This window comes from Nilaparvata lugens, chromosome 4 (genome assembly GCF_014356525.2).
Source record: "Nilaparvata lugens isolate BPH chromosome 4, ASM1435652v1, whole genome shotgun sequence".
NCBI classification, from domain to species: Eukaryota; Metazoa; Arthropoda; class Insecta; order Hemiptera; family Delphacidae; genus Nilaparvata; species Nilaparvata lugens.
In genome coordinates, this window is record NC_052507.1 from 76,561,755 (window position 1) to 76,582,357 (window position 20,603).

At 36.3% G+C, this 20,603-nt stretch overlaps 1 protein-coding gene across 1 annotated transcript in view; it reads left to right on the forward strand.

Annotated features, from left to right (window-relative positions):
- LOC111050847 (WD repeat-containing protein 11) overlaps positions 1 to 20,603 on the forward strand; it is a 47,339-nt gene that overhangs the window by 10,890 nt on the left and 15,846 nt on the right. Inside the window, 8 exon segments of the mRNA XM_039427108.1 lie at positions 592 to 765; positions 3,413 to 3,596; positions 8,625 to 8,793; positions 11,519 to 11,660; positions 14,515 to 14,643; positions 15,344 to 15,444; positions 16,974 to 17,197; positions 19,129 to 19,302. Coding sequence (XP_039283042.1) covers positions 592 to 765; positions 3,413 to 3,596; positions 8,625 to 8,793; positions 11,519 to 11,660; positions 14,515 to 14,643; positions 15,344 to 15,444; positions 16,974 to 17,197; positions 19,129 to 19,302 — 1,297 coding nt within the window.

A 20,603-nucleotide genomic window follows, 5' to 3' on the forward strand; every position in this document is an offset into this window, starting at 1 on the left:
TCCTTGAAATGCGAAATTTCCAAAAAACTTGTATATACGTCGACGCGCAATTTAAAAAGGAACATACCTGTCATATTTCATGAAAATCTATTACCGCGTTTCGCCGTAAATGCGCAACATATAAACATTTGAACATTAAGAGAAATGCCAAACCGTCGACTTGAATCTTAGACCTCACTTCGCTTGGTCAATTATTTATCTAGACTTTTCGCTGCTTTCAACTCAGGCTATCCAGTTGACAGTCTACTTAGCAACTTTGCCATTCTTCCTGAGGATTAGCATTTTATCAGAGAAGGCTGTTGTTTAATGCACCTGCGCGAGGTCTACTGTTCGCAGAGATCTACTAGCTTTTTTTGTGAACAGGACAGGAAACATAGGTGAATTTTCGTTTCACGTTGGAATGGTTATCCATGTTGAAATGTGGTCGATTTATATTTCATTAGAGAAGGTTGCTGTTTAATGTACCTGCGCTAGGTCTACTGTTCGCAGAGGTCTACTAGCTATTATTTTGTGAACAGGACAGGAAATATAGGTGAATTTTCGTTTTCACGTTGGAATGGTTATCCAAGTTGCAATGTGGTTGATTTACAGGCATGGAATGGGTGCCTTCTGCCGACGAGAGCTGCCTGCTGTTGGCAACACTGCACGCGCCCTACCACCTCGTCATCTGGGATGTGCTCAAGCAGACCAAGCTCTGGAAGAAGGGATTCACAGATACACTCATAAGCTTCAGCTTCAATCCCTTCGATGGAACCCGCTTGGCATGTAAGTTTACATAAAATATTACCACATAAACTATGCATAAATATGAGTGAACTGAATTGAATTGAATTTTATTGCCAAAAATCACATACAAATACTTGTACAATACAATCATCAGAGTATGCAATATACAAATACCTACAAATAGACATTGATTGTAACTTACACAACAATAATTATCAATGTAATACTCGGTACTGCCAACATAAGATTCCTTGTATATATTTGTATATTCCTTGTATATTTTAAGATGAGTTGGCATAAAAGATTCAATTCAATGTATTCATATTTGCTGTAAAATTACAATTAGATACTTCAAATCATAGAGCCTATAGTCTTTGTATGACATGGAAAGTTGACCCTTGAAATCACAACATATGAGTAGAGTTAGGGCAGTTGCAATGATGTATCATAGAAGGACGGCTGTAAGAACATTATTGTTTATTGTTTATTATTTTGAAGGGACGGTTTCAAGGATCCAAAGGTTCAAAGAACCCCACACGTCAACCGAAGCTTATTGTGTTCCCAAGTAGTATGTTAGTTAGGCAAACCAATACCTGTGTTCTTTACAAGAACCAGGAGTTCTTCCCTATACTAACATCCCATTCATCACCCGGTTGCTTGTTGGAATCCAGTGTGATATGCTTTGCAGTCTCTTCAGACTGATTAGTCCTCGTGACCTACGTGAGTTCCACTCCTGGCCTTCTTTGAAGGTCCTACCGCTGAGGAAGGGGTGGTCAAGCTGCCTCTAGGGCGCCCGGCCACCCTTGACCCACATTTGTGCCTGGAGTTTCACCCATCTCTGGTCTCTTGGGTTTTTTCTTTTTGCCCCTCCGAATCTTCGCAGGGTCAGAAGCCTCACCTCTCCCAAGAAGTTTTGCCTAAATGGCCGTTCTTCTTTGAGGAGTGGTGAGTTTTGGCCTCTCCACCCACAAACTCGTGACCTACTTGAGTTCCACTTCCACTTCTGACCTTTTTTGTAGGTCCTTCCGCTGAGAGAGGGGACGCCAAACTGCCTCTAGGGCGCCCGGCGCCCGGCCACCCTCGACTCAGCCTCTTGACCCACATTTGTGCCTGGAGTTTCACCCATCTCTGGTCTCTTGGGGTTTTCTTTTCGCCCCTCCGAAACTCTGCAGGGTCAAAAACCTCACCTCTTCCAAGAAGTTTTGCCTGAATGGCCGCCCTTCTTTGAGCAGTGGTGAGTTTTGGCCTCTCCACCCACAAACACGTGACCTACGTGAGTTTCACTCCTGGCTTCTTTGTAGGTCATTCCGCTGAAGGAGGGGTCGCCAAATTTCCTCTAGGGCACCTGGCCACCCTCGACTTAGCCTCTTGACCTACATTTGTGCCTGGAGTTTCACCCATCTCTGGTCTATTGGGTTTTTGTTTTTGCCCCTCCGAAACTGCCCTGATGGGGCAGATCCCGTGGGTTCGAAGCCAACACTTCTGGAGTTGCTGTGAGGTCCAATTTAGTCGCCTCCTACGACAAGCATGGTTACTGTGGGTGAATTTTGTTTTGTAAGTACATTAAGATGGGTTGTCCACTTGAACCGTTTTCGTCCGAACTAGCATCGGCCGAAAACTAACGAACGCGACCAAATGATCCCCCAACAAAGAAAGGAATAGATGCTCGTCCATTGCAACAGATTCATACGGCCGTCTCCGGCCGATCAATTTTTCGATCCGAATTAAATGGGATTTTCCGGTTCTATCTGGCCGAACTAACTAGTCGAGCTGAGACAAAAAAGTGTTCCTAACCTAAAATTGTTTCACAGTCTTGTTTGTTTTTGTTTTTTGAAGTTGTTCTGTTTTATAAAGTTTTAACTATGGAAAATGAAAAGTTGATAAGTTTGGTTCAAGAGCATGTCCCATTGTGGGATATGCGACACAAAAGATATCATCGTCGTGATGTCCAAAGGAATCTGTGGACAAATATTGCTGAACAAATAGGATCTGAAGGTAAGATTATTGTAATGAATAACTAATTTAGTGGATATTTGTTTATTCAATTTTCAAAATCTCAATATAATCATTGTTTATGAAAAATGTTGGTGGCTATGATAGTAGTTAATTCAATAATTGGCAACTAGACTGACGTAAACGGTTACAATGGACGACCATATTCGGCCGAATTAACGGCTGGCAGATTCGTCCGTTCCAACGGCCGAACGGATCGGTTGAATACGGTTCCAGTGAACGGTTACCCTAAGGGACCACTGGAACCGTATTCAACCGATCCGTTCGGCCGTTGGATCCGTCGAATCTGCCGGCCGTTAGTTTGACCGAATATGGTCGTCCATTGGAACCGTTTTCGTCAGTCTAGTTGCCAATTATTGAATTAACTACTATCATAGCCACCAACATTTTTCATAAACAATGATTATATTGAGATTTTGAAAATTGAATAAACAAATATCCACTAAATTAGTTATTCATTATTAAGCAATCTGCTTTGTCTAATGATAGACAAGGATAGCAAGCCAATGTTAATCAGGTGCTGACCTTATAATGTGAATAGCAACACAACGACTGTGTGATTGATTGATTTTCCTTGTCCTTGTTTTGTTAGATTCTATTTATTTTATTATTATTTATTATAAGCGTTTAGCTTTCATCTTTCCTGTTAAGAAAAAAGTATTTTCTGTTTCAGTCTTGTGCCCTGACTGCATTCTATTCGTTGACGATTTCAATGCTTGCAAGATACCGTCGACAAATGGCAGAAAGTTCTACATTTCGAGTCCAAGACTGACAGATGGCGCCGAAGATGTCACCAGAACTCGAGACCGACTCAAGAGACTCATGAAAGGATTGGTTGTTGCAGAGACTAAGCCTAGGTAATTACATTTGTGTTCACTTTCATTTAATTAATTTCATTCATGCATCGAGTACATTGTAATTTGTGATAAAGAATCGATCAATCAATAAAGTACATAACACTTGGGGGAAGAGTACAACAGGCATTAGCCCAAAACTGATCTTTTTCCAATTTATACAATAAAAAAGTCTAAAAATTTAGGTCATATTTGAATTTAGGTTGATTATTTGTTTATAATTTTCAAACATTAATACCTGGTTTCATCAAGTTCGGTCAAGACATTTGAACATGTTCAATCCGGGTGTGATTATCAAGTGCACTGAACTATTGCATAGAAATCATAAATACCGGTTGTCCCACGAGAGGTTACATGTTTAATTTTATATTACGTGCCCAGTCTTGCACCGAATTTTTTTTTAAATTTTACACAGTTTACAAAGTAGGTTCTGAAAATATTTTGGGAAAATTTCAGCTCTCTAACCTTCGTAGAAACGAAATTCAATTCAATTTATTTTTTCCTTCTGAATACTTTTCGAAGCAGTTACATAGAATCTTGAGCAATAAAGTTTATACAATTCAAGAAACGATATAATATACTTACTAAAAAAACAACAACAAAATATAGAACTATACTAAACAATAAAACTCTTGAGCTATCACAATTTTTTTGTATAAAATTCTTGTATCAGATAGGAAAGAGCTTACATAGGCAACAAAGGCCTGTGCGTAAGCTCGAGTTATCATAACAATATGCGTTATATCTATAATTATAAAGAGAGATCTCAATTTTTATTAGAGATCTAAACTACATTAAAATAATTTTCAATGATAAATCTATAATCCCCATGCATTAAGAAGGGATAAAAAAATAGGAAAACTAAATGGCGGCATATTGGAAATTTTACCAATTCGCTTAATACTTTTATGAATTATTATCTTATTTGTTTACTACGTTGCAGTAGTATTGCCTCATTTGATGGTACCAGAAATGGATCAAGCAATCTTCCAACAAGATGGTCCACTTCATTTCGCAAATCATGTTAAGCAATATTACTAAATGACAAACTTCATGGCCGTTGGATTGGTCGTGGAAGTAAATTTTTAGATTGGCCGAGGTGGCCACCAGATTTAAATGTTTGTGACTTCTTTTTATGGGGTTACTTGAAGGAGAAAGTTTATACCCATAAATTCAATAATGATGTGGAACTAAAACGATCAATAGAAGAGGAACTTCTCCGGATACCGCGAAGTTTCTTTGTAAGAGCTTACGAATCATTTCTTAAGCGCTGTTATCAGTGTGTTGCTGTGGATGGGTTACAATTTCAATAATTTTGGACTTTTAATGTTTTTTTATTAATTAGGCCTTGTAGTCCAGGCAATGAATGTTCAAAAAAGGGTATATAGGGAAATGTTTGGAACACAATTTTTGACCCCGGAGTTCTGTTTAGGGCAGTAAGAAGGTAAATATATCAAAATTCCCCATCCATACCCACTGTGCTAAGGGGATAGGGGTGTTTAAAGGTGCAGTTTTTGTGATTTCTCGCATATAACTCAAAAACTATGTATCCTAAGGACTTGACTGTCATATAACCAATTGAAGCTTACAAAATTTCCTACAATATTCAATGCACAACTTGTTTTATATCTCCTCTAGTTTTCGAGATATCCGCTCTTGAAGGTGTGACATTTTTGAAAAAAAACACGTTTGCCAACAATTTTTTTCTATTTTTGCTCTTATAATTTTTTTAAAATCGATCGAAAAAATCCATGCTGATTATGAGCTTGTAAGGCATTGAATTCTCTTCAATTTGATGTATAATTTCATACTTTTACGAATTTCCCTACACCTTTTGCAGCAGCTTCAGTGTTGAGTGTGAAATCTCCATTTTTGCAATAATAGACCAATTGACAAAGGAATTTGGAGGAAATGTTTTAAACAAAATTTTTAACATTGCAGCTTTATTGAGACTAGTTAGGAGGAGAACATATTGTTTCTACAAAGGTTAGGGAGTTAAAATTTTCCCAGAATATTTTTAGAACCTACTTTGTAAAGTGTGTAAAATTTTAAAAAATTCGGTGCATGAATGGGCACGTAATATAAAATGAAACGTGTAAGCCTCTTCGTGGGACACCCGGTATGTTCCAGTGCACTCTACGTAAACCGTAGCTGATTAGAGCATGTTCAAATCTCTTGACAGAGCTTGGTGAAACTGGGTCCAATGCTCTGTTTCTAGAACACTTATTAAATATAATAAACCAATAAATATGAAGGTTTGAGATTGCTCAACATCATTATGTTTTCATGTCTGTTTCCGTTGATGTGTTTAGAAAACAATAGACACAGTAATATAATGAGATTCACGCTATAAAGTCCGTGGAAATGATAGGACAACAAGGTTGCCGAGTCTCTTTTCCAACGCTCTCTATATTATATATATTTGATTCAAGTCATCCCAATACATCCAATATAATATTAATTGTTTATTCATGTTAATAATGATAATGTACATCTCAAATAATATATTTTATTCATATAGAAAATACAGGGTCATTATAGAAGGACAACTTTGAAAGCACATAAATATTTATTGAAATTACCTACAGAATTGAGAAAGGTGTCATTTTGTTACAAAACACTTCAAGTTGAAGGTGTGGCTGTTATTTTGGTTCGATGTGACAGCCGTTGGTAATGCGACATACATCCCATCGATAATCGATTTTTACCACACTCGTACCAGCATATCTTTATTCAAAAAAAAATTCAAATCAAATGCATTCCAAAAATCAAATACAATATTGTTTCCTATTTTCTAATATGTGTTCCCTATAGGCTACCCTGTGTGGGGACACTTGAATGTATATTATAAAATATTTATATACACATTTAAATATTATATCATGAAGAACATAATAATTGAATATGGTATTATATTGAAATAAATCAATAAGTCGATATTTATAATCATTCTTGCACACATTCATACGCACACACATTCACATATGCGCACACATTCATACGCACACACATTCACACATGCGCACACATTCATACGCACACACATTCACACATGCGCACAAACACACACACACACACACACACACACACACACACCACACACACACACACACACACACACACACACACACACACTTACACAAAACTTAAAACTATGTACGGAGTGGTTGCTGTTTTTTTTCATATTTAGTTCAATTTTATTCATAGTTAACGTTTCGTTTTTTTTCAAAGTGCTGATGTAATTAGACCATAAATGAATGCGTTTTGAAGAAAGAGACAGTGATTGAAATTTGATAATGTCTTACTGTTTACGCATACCGGACGGGATTTGTGAGTTCAATGATCTTTGATTGATGCAGTGTTCATGTCGTGTAATGTGTAAATTATACTAAATTTAGACCTATATTAATTTAGTAAAAAAATCATTCGGGTTGTCTAGTTGTAAAATGAATTTCTTGATTTCTTTTCTAAATAACTGACGTGACGTTATTTTTAATATTTTTATAGCTATGTATTTGAAGTGTCGTCTGGAATGTTCTAATCTTGGTTTTGGGAGGTTGATGTCCTGTGAATTCCTGAGGTTTATTCTTTCTCTCATCTGTTGAATATCGAAATTATTTTCAGCTAAATCCAGCAATGCTTTGAATAGAAAAGAATGTCTCACTGATAATATTGATAGTTCTCTGAAGAGCATCATTGAACTATATTGTTTAGGTTTATTACAAATTATTTTTAATATATGTTTCTGACCAGTAATCACAGGTTTAATATGAACATTGTATGCACTCCCATAGCATATTATTCCATAATTTATTCTAGAACCAATAATTGCATGGTATAATTGTAACAATACTTCTTTTGGACATAACTGTCTGAGGTAATAGAACTTCCTTATGTATACAAATAACTCATTTTTTATCTTCTGTACATGATCTGACCAAGTGAGCCTACTATCCAATATGAGGCCCAGATACTTAACTGTACGTGCTTGTTTTATTGTTTCACAGTTACACAATATATTATTCACCTGTTGCGCACAATCTATTTTATGGTAGTAAATACTAGTTAACTCCTGATCCGTGTTTTGATTTTTGGTTTTGATTTTTATATCAGTCGTAACTTTTGCAACCGCAGCGAACCGAATGTGATCAGATTTCGGAGGTCATTAAGATTGTCTGGTAGAGGCAGAACATGAACCTTCTCCTTAATGAGACCCCACAAGAAGAAATCCATCATTGTTTCTAGACAATTGCTTTCAACTTCGCTGGATTTACCTTGCAGGGCCAATTCATGGCCACCTCGCTCACCGGATTTAACACTGATGGATCTCTTCCTGTGGGGTTTCATTAAGGATAAGGTTCTGCCTCTACCAGACAATCCTAAAGACCTCCGAAATCGGATCACATTCGGTTCGCTGCGGTTGCACAAGTTACGCCTGATATGCTGGTACGAGTGTGGCAAGAAATCGATTATCGGTGGGATGTATGTCGCATTACCAACGGCTGTCACATCCAACCAAAATAACACCCACACTTTAAACTTGAAGTGTTTTGTAACAAAATGGCACCTTTCTCAATTCTATACGTAATTTCAATAAATATCTATGTGCTTACAAAGTTGTAAAGTCCTTTTATAATCACTCTATATATCTTTTCATGACTTGATGATAACATATAATACGGTAATTTAGATTAGGGAGTTCATTATATTTCCTGATAGTATAGAAAAGAATTGGCAACAGTGCAGAGGTAGAAAATGATAGATCTGTACTATTTAATAAATAAATAAATTGCCTTCATTATCAATCAAATATATAACAATAACTTATTCCTTTTCAAATATTATATATTTCAATCAATCAATTCAATTAAATTTTCGGCATTTACCCCATGGACTAAATCCATCCAGGGGAGATTTGTACTATTTCTGCCTATTTCAGGAGAAAATAATTGTTTCTAGTACTTGGTCATTTCAAAACTATTCATTTCAACTAAACATAAATTGAAATTAGACTTGTGTTACGAATTGCAGGCCAGAAGATGCTATGACAGTCTCTGAGTGCCTGCAGTTGGTCTATCATAAATCGCAAAGAGACCACATCCTTCTTCTGTATCCAAGAGATATTCTCATGGTCGACCTCCACATCAACCAAACGGTTGGAGTGATCAGTATCGAAAAAGCGATGTCTCCTCTAGTTCAGGTAAGTTCTAATACAGGTCATTTTATTTGATCATGCTGAGAATTGAACTCATTATTCTAGGTAATATCTTAGATAAAATATAGCATGAAAAGAAATCTCATGTTTTAGGGCGTTTACTTTCCAAATCTCACTGTCTGTTCAAGCCGATAGAACACTTTGTCATTTTTTTGTGAAGCTATGTCACAGAATTGATACAGAATGGAAACTCAGCTATAGTGAGGTCCACGTTATAATGGCAGTGTATGATTGTTGCAATGTTGTTGCTATCATTGTCTATCGTTCAACAAAGCAGATGGCGCTATCTCTTTCACGCATTGCGATGTTGCCACATCGTTTACCAACAATGTAGAAATTCAATAAATTAAAATATTTTATCTCAATAATGAAAATTTATTATCACATCTTTAAAAAATATATTTTCTTGACAAATAAAATATGTTTAACTATTTTCAACAATAATGAACAGTTAAATTGATCAGATATACCAGTATCAGCTGTTTGGGTGGCAAGGCTGAGATCTGGCAACCCTTTTCTCTTATTTTCCTACACTGCCATTATAACGTGGACCTCACTATAGTACCCTGGCACAAAAATACGCCATCTTGTTAGAAAGTTTCGCATTGTAATAGTATTAATGTGAGGCTCGGATCACTTTACTGATCCGAATCAATTGATCTCGTTCACTGCCGCGAGCCAATCAAAAGACCAGGATTGTTATCTCTAACAAGATGGTGCAGTCACGTGACGTGTCTAGTATTCGAGACATGTAAAAAGCATTGGTTGGGTAGACATTTGATTGCTAATTTCCAGTCTGTATCTATTCTGTGGCTATGTGACGCTGGTACTCTCTCATACTGTGCCGTTTATACCCGTCCTAGACAGTAATAAACAGTAGTCGACAGTTATCGACAATTCGATACATATAACGCCATACTAGCAATATCCTTAATAATTTAAAACGGCAAAACTTTTTCAATTATACTTCTGTAAGTAAACTGAATAGAGTAAAAAGAACAGAACGATAATATAAAGTGGAAAATACAAAGCCTTCAAACATATTATGTAGTCAACATTTGTAAAAATCTGGTGTGGCACACTCACACAACTTTCCTTGTCGTTATGAAAATTGATCAACTGACGCTAGTGTTCCCGCGCATATCAAATCTACTATTCTAAGATCTGAGACAGCTGGTTACAGGACAATAGCGCTGCAGACACACGAAGTCTGCTATCTCTTCATAGTGAATGATTTAATAGAATCAACAGTTGCCAACAGTTTGCAATTGAATAATCTTATTTTCTCGCATTTCGAGCTTATTTTAAATTTCAGGTGAAAATGTTACTGAACATAAATTGTAGAGATTTTCATGCTGAATCTTTTCCACTTAAATTGTTTAGTTCGAATTGTATCTGAAGACTGATAATTGGGAATCTAAAATCAAAATTTGCATAGATGGGGCGGTGCTCCTGAAATTTTTACAGATATGGGACTTGTGGCACTCGATCACAGAATAGAGCTTATCAATGAATTTTTTAGGTATGAATTTGATCAAAATCGCTGTAGCCGTTTTCGAAAAAATCGCGAAAAACCCTGTTTTTGACAACATTTTCGCCATTTTAGCCGCCATCTTAAATTGCATTTGATCGAAATTGTTCGTGTCGGATCCTTGTAGTGAAAGGACCTTAAGTTCCAAATTTCAAGTCATTCCGTTGATTGGGAGATGAGATATCGTGTACACAGACACAGCCACACACACACACACACACACACACACACACACACACACACACACACACATACAGACCAATACCCAAATACCACTTTTTTGGACTCAGGGGACCTTGAAACGTATAGAAATTTAGAAATTGGGGTACGTTAATTTTTTTCAGAAAGCAATTCTTTCCTTACCTATGGTAATAGGGCAAGGAAAGTAAAAATCATGTTTTTGGACTCAGGGGACCTTGAAACGTATAGAAAACTTGAAATTAGGGTACATTAATTTTCTTTGGAAAGCTATACTTTCCTTACCTATGGTAGTAGGGCAAGGAAAGTAGAAAACAACGTTTTATCTTACAAGACCTGGCCAACTTATACGGACATTCATCAATCAACCAGACCTTGGTCCTCTTTTTGAATAGGCCAAGTGACTGCGTCTCCTTTAACTGGGTTGGCAACTAATTAAAAATCTTCCTACTTATGTGCTCAGTACTCAGCTTGTGATATCTTGTTCGGTGATTTTTTTAAATGATAAACTAAATTCTTACAACATTTCTTGACCCAGTGAAATGATTGTGAATATGGGAGCCTGTTGTTCAACAGTCATGTGACTTGTATGCAAAGATAGCCAATTGATAAATATAGATAGCGGAAACTGTCATGAGAAGCTTTTCATAGGATTATGATATAAAAATTCGATTGTACTAGGTCTCATCCCTGGGATAACTCGCAGAAGGAAATTAAAAGGATAATTCATCCTTGGAAAAACAGCTGAAAATTTCGTCGTGTGTCGATAATGGAGGTGAGTGAGCGAGTGCGACAAAATTATGCCTCAGCGGTTGAACTATTGCATTCAGTCCGCTAATCTCACGAGAAATATTATCCGGCAAGAAATTAATCGACATGATCAACATAGAGCGAAGCTCAGTCCCCCGATATTAATGATAATAATGAAACAACCGTTGCCATGCACGATAACTAATAATGATAACTGTTTATGTTTGTTAGATAATATCGACTCGTCAGCGGGATGTGATCTACTGTCTGCATGAGTCGGGCAGTGTCAGCGTGAAAGTGAGGAGGAAAGGCGGACATGCACCCTACCTAGCCTCGCCAATGGATACACCCACCGAAAGCCTCGCAAGTCTTGGTAATACTATTTCAATTCCATGTATAGAAAAAGGCTGGCTACTATCGAGAGGACATGCATGATAAACATCTGTGTACCCACTCGTTCATCAAATTCAAATTGCCTTAGAAAATGTCATCATGCATGATTTGTCATCAGCAAGAAAAGTTAACAAAAAATAGCTGTTTGACAGCAGCCTCTAACATAAATGCTGTAGCATGGTAACTAGAATGAGAGATTTTTCTCACAATCTTGGAGAAGGTTGGGATAATTCGATTGGACTACAGAAGATCTCACTATAGATAGAATTGAAATAGTGGTGAATAGACATTCCAATTATATGTTCTAGTGATTCAAAGGCTGGCCACTAACGGCAGGCCATGCATGATGAACATGTGTTTACACATGTCGTCATTCATTGCTGTGTCATCACAGCGAAGGGCTTCGAATAAAATGTCTGAAGGTTATGTTCTATATCTTAGATTTTTTGTTGTTTACTCTTTCTTCGCTGCTCTATTGTAGGTTAAATTAGTTTTGTATATGAGTTTTCATTATAATTTGTAATTTTCCAATGGTTTTTTTATTGTTATTGGATGTTTATTTGATGTTAAAAGCCTCTCGCTGATGACAAAACATGCATGATGAACATGTGTGTGAGTATTATATAGATGCATGTACACACATGTTTATCATGCATGTCCCACCTTTAGTGGCCAGCATTTGAATCACTAAAACATAATTGGAATGTCTAGACAACACTGTTTCAATTACATCTATAGTGAGATCTTCAGTAGCCCAACCGAATTGTCCTAACCTTCTCCAAGATTGTGAGAAAAATCTCTCATTCTAGTTACGACGCTCCATGCTACTAGAGGCTAAGCTAACTCCCCAATAAAGGTCAATTTATAACACTTAGTCAAGGTTAAATTATATAACACATAATAAATTATATAACACATAATAAATTATATAACACATAATATTGAGTCAATGTAGTAATTCTGGCATAAAGGCAATACACCAATTTCCAGTAAAAGAGTCTTTTTTCTACTTTTAGAATCTACTGTTGTTTTCAGTTGTAATGTGTTGCCAATTTGTTGTATTGTTGTTGTTGTAGCAACTTGGGGAACCCCGTTGTTTCACTCATCCTCCGTCTCAAGGCCCAGGAAGCGGGCCACCCCACAGGGGTCGGTTCAGAGGCTGGCGGCTGTCAGTAGTGTCGGCTTCGAGGGGCAGCTGAAAAGATGCTCCGTGCTGTGGGGTCGGGACATGTATCACTCACACCATCAGTGATTCTGGACATGCAACTGTTCACAATCACAGAGTAGCCCGATCTCAGTTGAGCAAGGATGGTGCGGGTTCTTCTGGGCAGGCTTTTCTCATCAGCATTTGTTTGAGGTGGATATCCCCAAACACAGGATTTATGCCCGGTTGCAGAGTCGTTACATAAAATCAAACATAGATAAGTGAGACATAGTTTAAAATCACTGACATAAATGGTTGGTCGTTGCACAGTCGTTTGCGGAAGCCCATTTAGCTATATCTCTAATTAGCATCACACATAGGTCACACTGCAGCTCTATTCACTTTTTTCCGTACATGCTTCTATCCAACCAATGTCTTGGCATCGGGCAAAGTTTCGATTGACATTACTGTGAACAGACCTAAAAGACCTCACATAAAATTGATAAACAATATGGCGAATCTTGGCTTTTGGCGAGATTTCTCACCAAATTTATTTGGTGCCATAGCGATTTGGAGCTTATAAACAACTTGAAAAAACATAGGGAGAGAAAAATAATTGACCGAGCGAAGTGAGGTCTAAGATTCAAGTCGACGGTTTGGCATTTCTCTTGATGTTTAAATGTTTGAATGTTTATATGTTGCGCATTTACGGCGAAACGCGGTAATAGATTTTCATGAAATTTGACAGGTATGTTCTTTTTTAATTGTGCGTCGACGTATATACAAGGTTTTTTTGAAATTTTGCATTTAAAGGATAACATAAAAGGAAAAAGGAGCCTCCTTCATACGCCAATATTAGAGTAGAAATCAGACTAAATAGAATTAATCATCATGAATCAGCTGACAAGTGATTACACAGATGTGTGGAGAAGCCAGTCCATTGCTGTATTTCCATAAGGTCTATAGTTTCAATCAGGTACTTGTGGATGAGAATACTGCGTGAGGTCTACTGTTCACAGAACTACTAGTTTACTTACAGATGGTTTTTCGTAAAAATCTTGCAATCACAACCTCTAAAATGCATGTGGTGTGTGTAGATATTGGATTTAACAGCACGACTTCGGGCCCATAACTTAAATGACCGTTTTTAGCGATTGGAGACATAAATAAGCTCTATTTGACGACTCTGCAACGAAATCATGTGTCTAATTGGGCGTTTTTAGTTTTATGGGAGCTATAGTTTACTTTGACATCTGTGCAACGAAAAGTGGAGTTATGGCTTCATAAATAAGTTAAATGCCTGATTTTAACTTTATGTGACGACTCTGCAACCGGCCATAAGTCCCAGTCGGCTGATGCTCTCGTCGACCGTCTTTTTGTGTATGGACTTGATCCCCTCCTTGTACCTTGTGCTGTCGATGGATGGTCTTGGTTCCAGCCACCCAATTTCGCAGATCAGATCATTTACTGATCTTCTCATATGTCTTGGGGGCGGTTCCCTTAGGGTAACATGGTGGCAATGATGATCCTGTTGGTGGCAGGCTAACAGGTACAGCTGGGATATCGTGATGTTGTGGCACTTGACTTTTAGGATTTCAGTCTCGCGATGCAGATGGTCCTTATCTGACCAATTTGTTGTATCGTAAATTTTGCTTCCATTATATAGATTCATGTTTGTTTATTATTTCAGATGCTGCTCCAAATAGTTCAGAAACATTCTTGGGATATGAGCATAAATGTCAAAGCGAAGTGATAAGGCAGATAAAAGGTTCTCGTGTGCTGGGCATGACTTGTGACTTATTATCAGAAAGGAATATAGGTAATTACATTACAGCACTTGAATAAATTATATTAGATCAACTCCTTTTTCTTTGTACTTTTATAGATATAGAAAATTCCTTTATCTATATACTGATTATTTTCTGTATCATTGGATTATAAAGTATTGCCTTTGATGGCTCAATTGAAAAATAATTCTTCTGAAAATTATTAAAGAAAATACTGAAATCTTTTCAGTCTTTTCTTTTAATCAGTAATTTCTTATTGTAGTTTCTGAATCTTCTTTTGACTTTTTGTAATTTTTGGTTTTAACCTACAATTGTTAGATTTGTAGCTATCAATACAGGTGACTATAATATTCACTTTGTTGGTAAGAGCCACTCGTGTATTCACAGAAAAATTGAGAATCAAAGTTCTTTTCACTTTGAACCATTTTTGAGAATATTCAGACAAATGGTATCTCATCATTTTTATATCACATCTCAAGACACTTCAAACTACTCCTTATTTTTAACAACGTCTCTTATAAACAGGTTCAATAAATTAAATTAAACTATTTGCATTCTATAAGCTACTCTTATTAGTCATACATGATAGACTTAACATGGATTTAAGATTAGAAAATATTTCACCGTAGATAAAACATAGGTACTCTATTTACAGGCTAACTATTCTTATTCTACAATTATTTTGCGATGTTCAATGTTCTTGTAATTTTGAATGATGTGTAACTTTTTCAGCTCTTCTTCTCAGTTCTGGCAAATTGGTATTCTTGGAGCTTGGAAAAATTGGTGAAAGCAACGAGTTCACGTTGAACCAGCTGTTTGGGCCTTCCACCGATGTAAGTGATCTTTCTATATTTATATACGTGTATTTATATCGTATTTATTTCTGGAAAAAATACAAAAAATCCTTGTACAGTATGTAACGGTGCTGATAAAATTGTTATTATCTATTGATTGGTTGGGTTGTGAGCATAGATGACAAATTAATACTTTGATTGTGGTGTATTCACAAATTAATGCATATTCCTCAATGTTACTCAAGTAAGGTCCACGTTATAATGGTAGTGGGGAAAGATAGGAGAACAATGACGGTAGCTGATACAGGTTTATTGATGTACCTAATATTTACTGTTCATTCTCGTTTAGAATAATCAATAATTATATTTTATTAAGCAAGAAATTATATTTTTCAATAATTCCATAATGAATTTTCATAATTAAAATGAAATATTTTGTTAATTAATTATTATACATTGTTAAAAGACGATCTGGCAACAGAGCAAAGCGAGATAGCGCTATCCGCTTTTTTGAATGATAGGCAAGGATAGCAATAGCATTGCTTATCAAACACTGCCATTATAACGTGGACCTCATTTTATGCATTAGTAATTCTTAAAATGGTATGATAATTAGACGATTATTGTGCAGTAGGATTATTAAAAAATTATATAATTACTCTTTATTCTTTTATTGATTCAATGGTACATAATGATTCATCATATAATAGGTAGAGACTGAGTGGACTATATGAGTTAGCTATCATAGGTAAGGTTTAGTGGTAGAGAGGACTTTAAAGTTCTAACTCCGCCTAATATAGTTATTTGTGCAACTAGTGCGCAAAGTGACAGTTTGCTGCACCGAAAGAAACGGTTACGGAATGGTTTCTTGAGTGCAGCAGAGGAACTTTGAGCACGTATTTCACATTAAATTTTTCCTACAGTTACCATTGAATATGAGAAGTAGTTGATTATGGGTAAAATGATGGCTGAAATCCATCAAATGTTTGTCTGTATAATTTTGTTATTAATAACAACTTTAATTTATTTTAACTTGATAATTCAATTGAAAATGAATAATCGATAACTTATTCAAATTAAAAATTGAATTGATCCAATTAATTTGGAAATTTGAATAATTTGAGAAAATCTTAATTTCTAAATAATTTTTCAACCAATCAATTATGAATGAAAAAAATATTATTTGAAATAATGAATAATTAAAAAAAAATCAAAATGTATAATTTAATGAGTTCTCATCTTTATTTATTTGAAAATCAGAAAAATATAGAGAGAACAAATTTGCATTCAAAATACACGCCAACAATGTCAACAGCTGGTATTAAGAGTACGCAAAGTAATGCTTTGCGCACTAGAGCGGAAAAGTGATTCTTTGCGTTCTGTAATCAGTGCAGGAATGGTCACTGTTCAAGGTAACTGTAGGAAAAAGGATTTTTCATCTCATTTCTTTAATAATTGCTGATTTTTGCTCAACTTATCAAATACGTTGGTGTGCTATCTGCTGTCTGCTGTGCTCTGTGTCTCCTATCACATCTTCTATGAATGGAATTCAATTATTTTTTCCTTAGGAATTGACAGTTCTTCCGCCACTGAGATTGCTGGTGACAGGTCTGATGAGCAGTGTGGCAAGTCAGCCGACCACCATCAAAATGTGTCCGCCGTTGACCTCCAAGAACCGCCATTTTTACAAGCCGCTAATGGCCGCCGGAACCCAGTCGGGCCTCATTCAGATCTACAACATGGCGTGGGCGTCCGTCGAGAAAGAGTTCTCTCTACATGCTTACCCGGTCAGGTTAGTTCACATTTCTGTGTTGAAGGTTATCTTGTGGTTGATATCCATATTAAATAAAAACGACTTAACATTCTCAAAACCACTGGTTTATTAAAAAATTTGAGATACTATCAGAGATACAATTTTATACACAGTACGCATCCCGTAACTTTGCCTACGTGACAGAAACTGCATATACAGAGTGAGTCATAAGTATGGGAACCCTTCAATAAATTGGAGACTGTTGTAGATATAATACTGTAAATTTTAGTATAAGTTATTGATCAAATGCTCTACCTTTTGACGTACAACTGAATTTCAACCCCTCATAAGGGGTGACTTAGGGGTTGTAACTCGAATATTTTAAATGTAAACACCCATTTTTTGGAACATTATTTTAAAGGCCTTTTTGAAACAAGAAAGATGACATTGACAAAAATGTTCTACTTGTATCCAAAATGGCGGCTGATTGAAGTTCTAGTTTTTAAAGAAATGAGGGGTTGTAACTCAAATATTTTGAACGTAAAAACCCATTGTGTGATACATCATTCAAAAGGAATTCTCAAAACTAGAAAGATGACATCAATGAAAATTTTCTATAATCATTTCTTCCAAAATGGCGGCTGATTAAACTTTATCAATTATTTCTTTGAAAACTCAAACTTCAATCAGCCGCCATTTCTGATAGAAGTAACATAGAACATTTTTATTAAAGTCATCTCTCTTGTTTTAGAAAGGCCTTTAAAATTATGTACCACACAATGGGTGTTAACATTTAAAAATTTGAGTTACCACCCCTCATTTCCTTGAAAAACTACAACTTCAATCAGCCGCCATTTTGGATACAAGTATCATAGAACATTATTGTCGATGCCATCTTTCTTGTTTCAAGAAGGCCTTCAAAATGATGTTCCAAACAATGGGTGTTCACATTTAAAATATTCGAGTTACAATCCCTAAGTCACCCCCTTATGAGGGGTTGAAATTCAGTCAAAAAGGTAGAGTATTTGACCAATAACTTATCCTAAAAGTTACAGTATTATATCTACAACAGTCTCCAATTTATTAAAGTGTTCACATACATATGACTCACTCTGTATGCAAGGTATGGTTCGCAGGGTAATATTCATGTCTTTGCAAAAACATCGGGCTTCAGACTTCCTAGATCCCTAGATGGAGAAAGCTGCATATACAGAGTGAGTCATATGTATGGGAATCCTTCAATAAATTGGAGACTGATGTAGATATAATACTGTAACTTTCAGAATATGTTATTGGTCAAATGACGTACAACTGAATTTCAACCCCTCATAAGGGGGTGACTTAGGGGTTATAACTCGATTATTTTAAATGTAAACACCCATTGTTTGGAACATCATTTTAAATGCCTTTTTGAAACAAGAAATATGGCATCGACAAAAATTTTCTATGATACTTGTATCCAAAATGGTGGCTGATTGAAGTTTTAGTTTTTAAAGAAATGAGGGGTTGTAACTCAAATATTTTGAACGTAAACACCCATTGTGTGATAGTTCGAAACCTATGTTGTCATCTTCAGTGTGAAAGTTGAAACACTTAGCATAGATGTCGAAAAATGTATGTACATTTTCAATAAATTCGCGAGATAGTCTTTGTGCTCGCACTGATAAGCTATCGATAGGATCCATATGCCTTCTTCTCTCATTTTAGGAGTGACCACTTACTCTCGAGCCGAAATCCTCTAAATACCATGTATGAGTTTAAAAAATCGATTCCCGATGGTTCGGAACTCACCTACAGCTGTAGGTCCACTCACCATCAGTTTCATTACCCACATACAAGCCTGAAGCTTATGAGGGAATAATTCTCAGCAATAAAAGGTCGTGATATAACAATATAACTGCTATAACACTGTTGTGTATTCATATCTATTCCTGGTGAAGACTCATATAATGTGTCATTCTTGCTTTCAGGGGCATCGAGTGGATATCTCTCTCATCATTCATCTCATATGCTTACTCCAGTTCAAATTCCCAAGTGAAGAATGAGATGTTCATTACAGATGTTAATACAGGCTACACCAATCAGATACGAAAAGATCACGGCGAAGAAAATCCTATTGAAATTGTGCGGGTCTCTCCATTGAAGTGAGTTTATCATATTGGGCATTGGTATTCTGTTCCCAAATTTTGATAAATAATTGTTAAGAATTAGAATGTATCCATATTTTTTTACTGATCTCCGCAAAACGTGAATAGACAGCACTCGTATTATCACCCATAAATGTGTTTTCAAGAGCGGGTGCTTAGTATAGTCCGTCCAAACCTTACCTTGCTTCACGGGGCTTTATGGCCAATGTTATTCCAATACAACAATAAGAGCACACGGTTGCCGTTTTCATGCTGAAAATCATCTATTACAACGCTCTAGCGACATCCTTCATAATCCTACCAACGTCTCTCATAATATTCTTTTAAATAGGTAGTTTAAATTCACGATCATGATTTCAAGTGATTTCAGAATTGCTTCTCTGATTTCAGTATAAATATACACTTACAATCTCAATTTTACAAAACAACAAGAGCACACGGTTGCCGTTTTTATGCTGAAAAGCATCTATTATAACGCTCTAGCTACATCCATCATAATCCTACGTTCCTCATAATATTCTTTCATATAGGTAGTTTAAACACAGAATAGGTACAGAATGGAAACTTGTAATCAAACGCCTATCTAACCAATGCTTTTTACATGACGCAAATACTAGACACGTCACGTGACCTTGGGGAAGTTCCAATCCTGGTCTTCTGATTGGCTCGTGGCAGTGAACCAGATCAATTGATCCGGATCATTAAAGTGATCCAAACCTACCATCAATACTATTACAATGCGGCGCTTCCCCAACAAGATGGCGGATTTTTGCGTCAGGGTACCAGCCAAGTTTCCATACTGTATGTATACTGTGGTTTAAATCCTCGATTATGATTTCAAGTGATTTCAGAATGGCTTCACTGATTTCAGTACAAATATACACTTACAATCTTAATTTTACAATACAACAATAAGAGCACACGGTTGCCGTTTTTATGCTGAAAAGCATCTATTATAACGCTCTAGCTACATCCATCATAATCCTACGTTTCTCATAATATTCTTTCATATAGGTAGTTTAAACACAGAATAGGTACAGAATGGAAACTTGTAATCAAACGCCTATCTAACCAATGCTTTTTACATGACGCAAATACTAGACAAGTCACGTGACCTTGGGAAGTTCCAATCCTGGTCTTCGTGGCAGTGAACCAGATCAATTGATCCGGATCATTAAAGTGATCCAAACCTACCATCAATACTATTACAATGCGGCGCTTCCCAACAAGATGGCGGATTTTTGCGTCAGGGTACCAGCCAAGTTTCCATACTGTATGTATACTGTGGTTTAAATCCT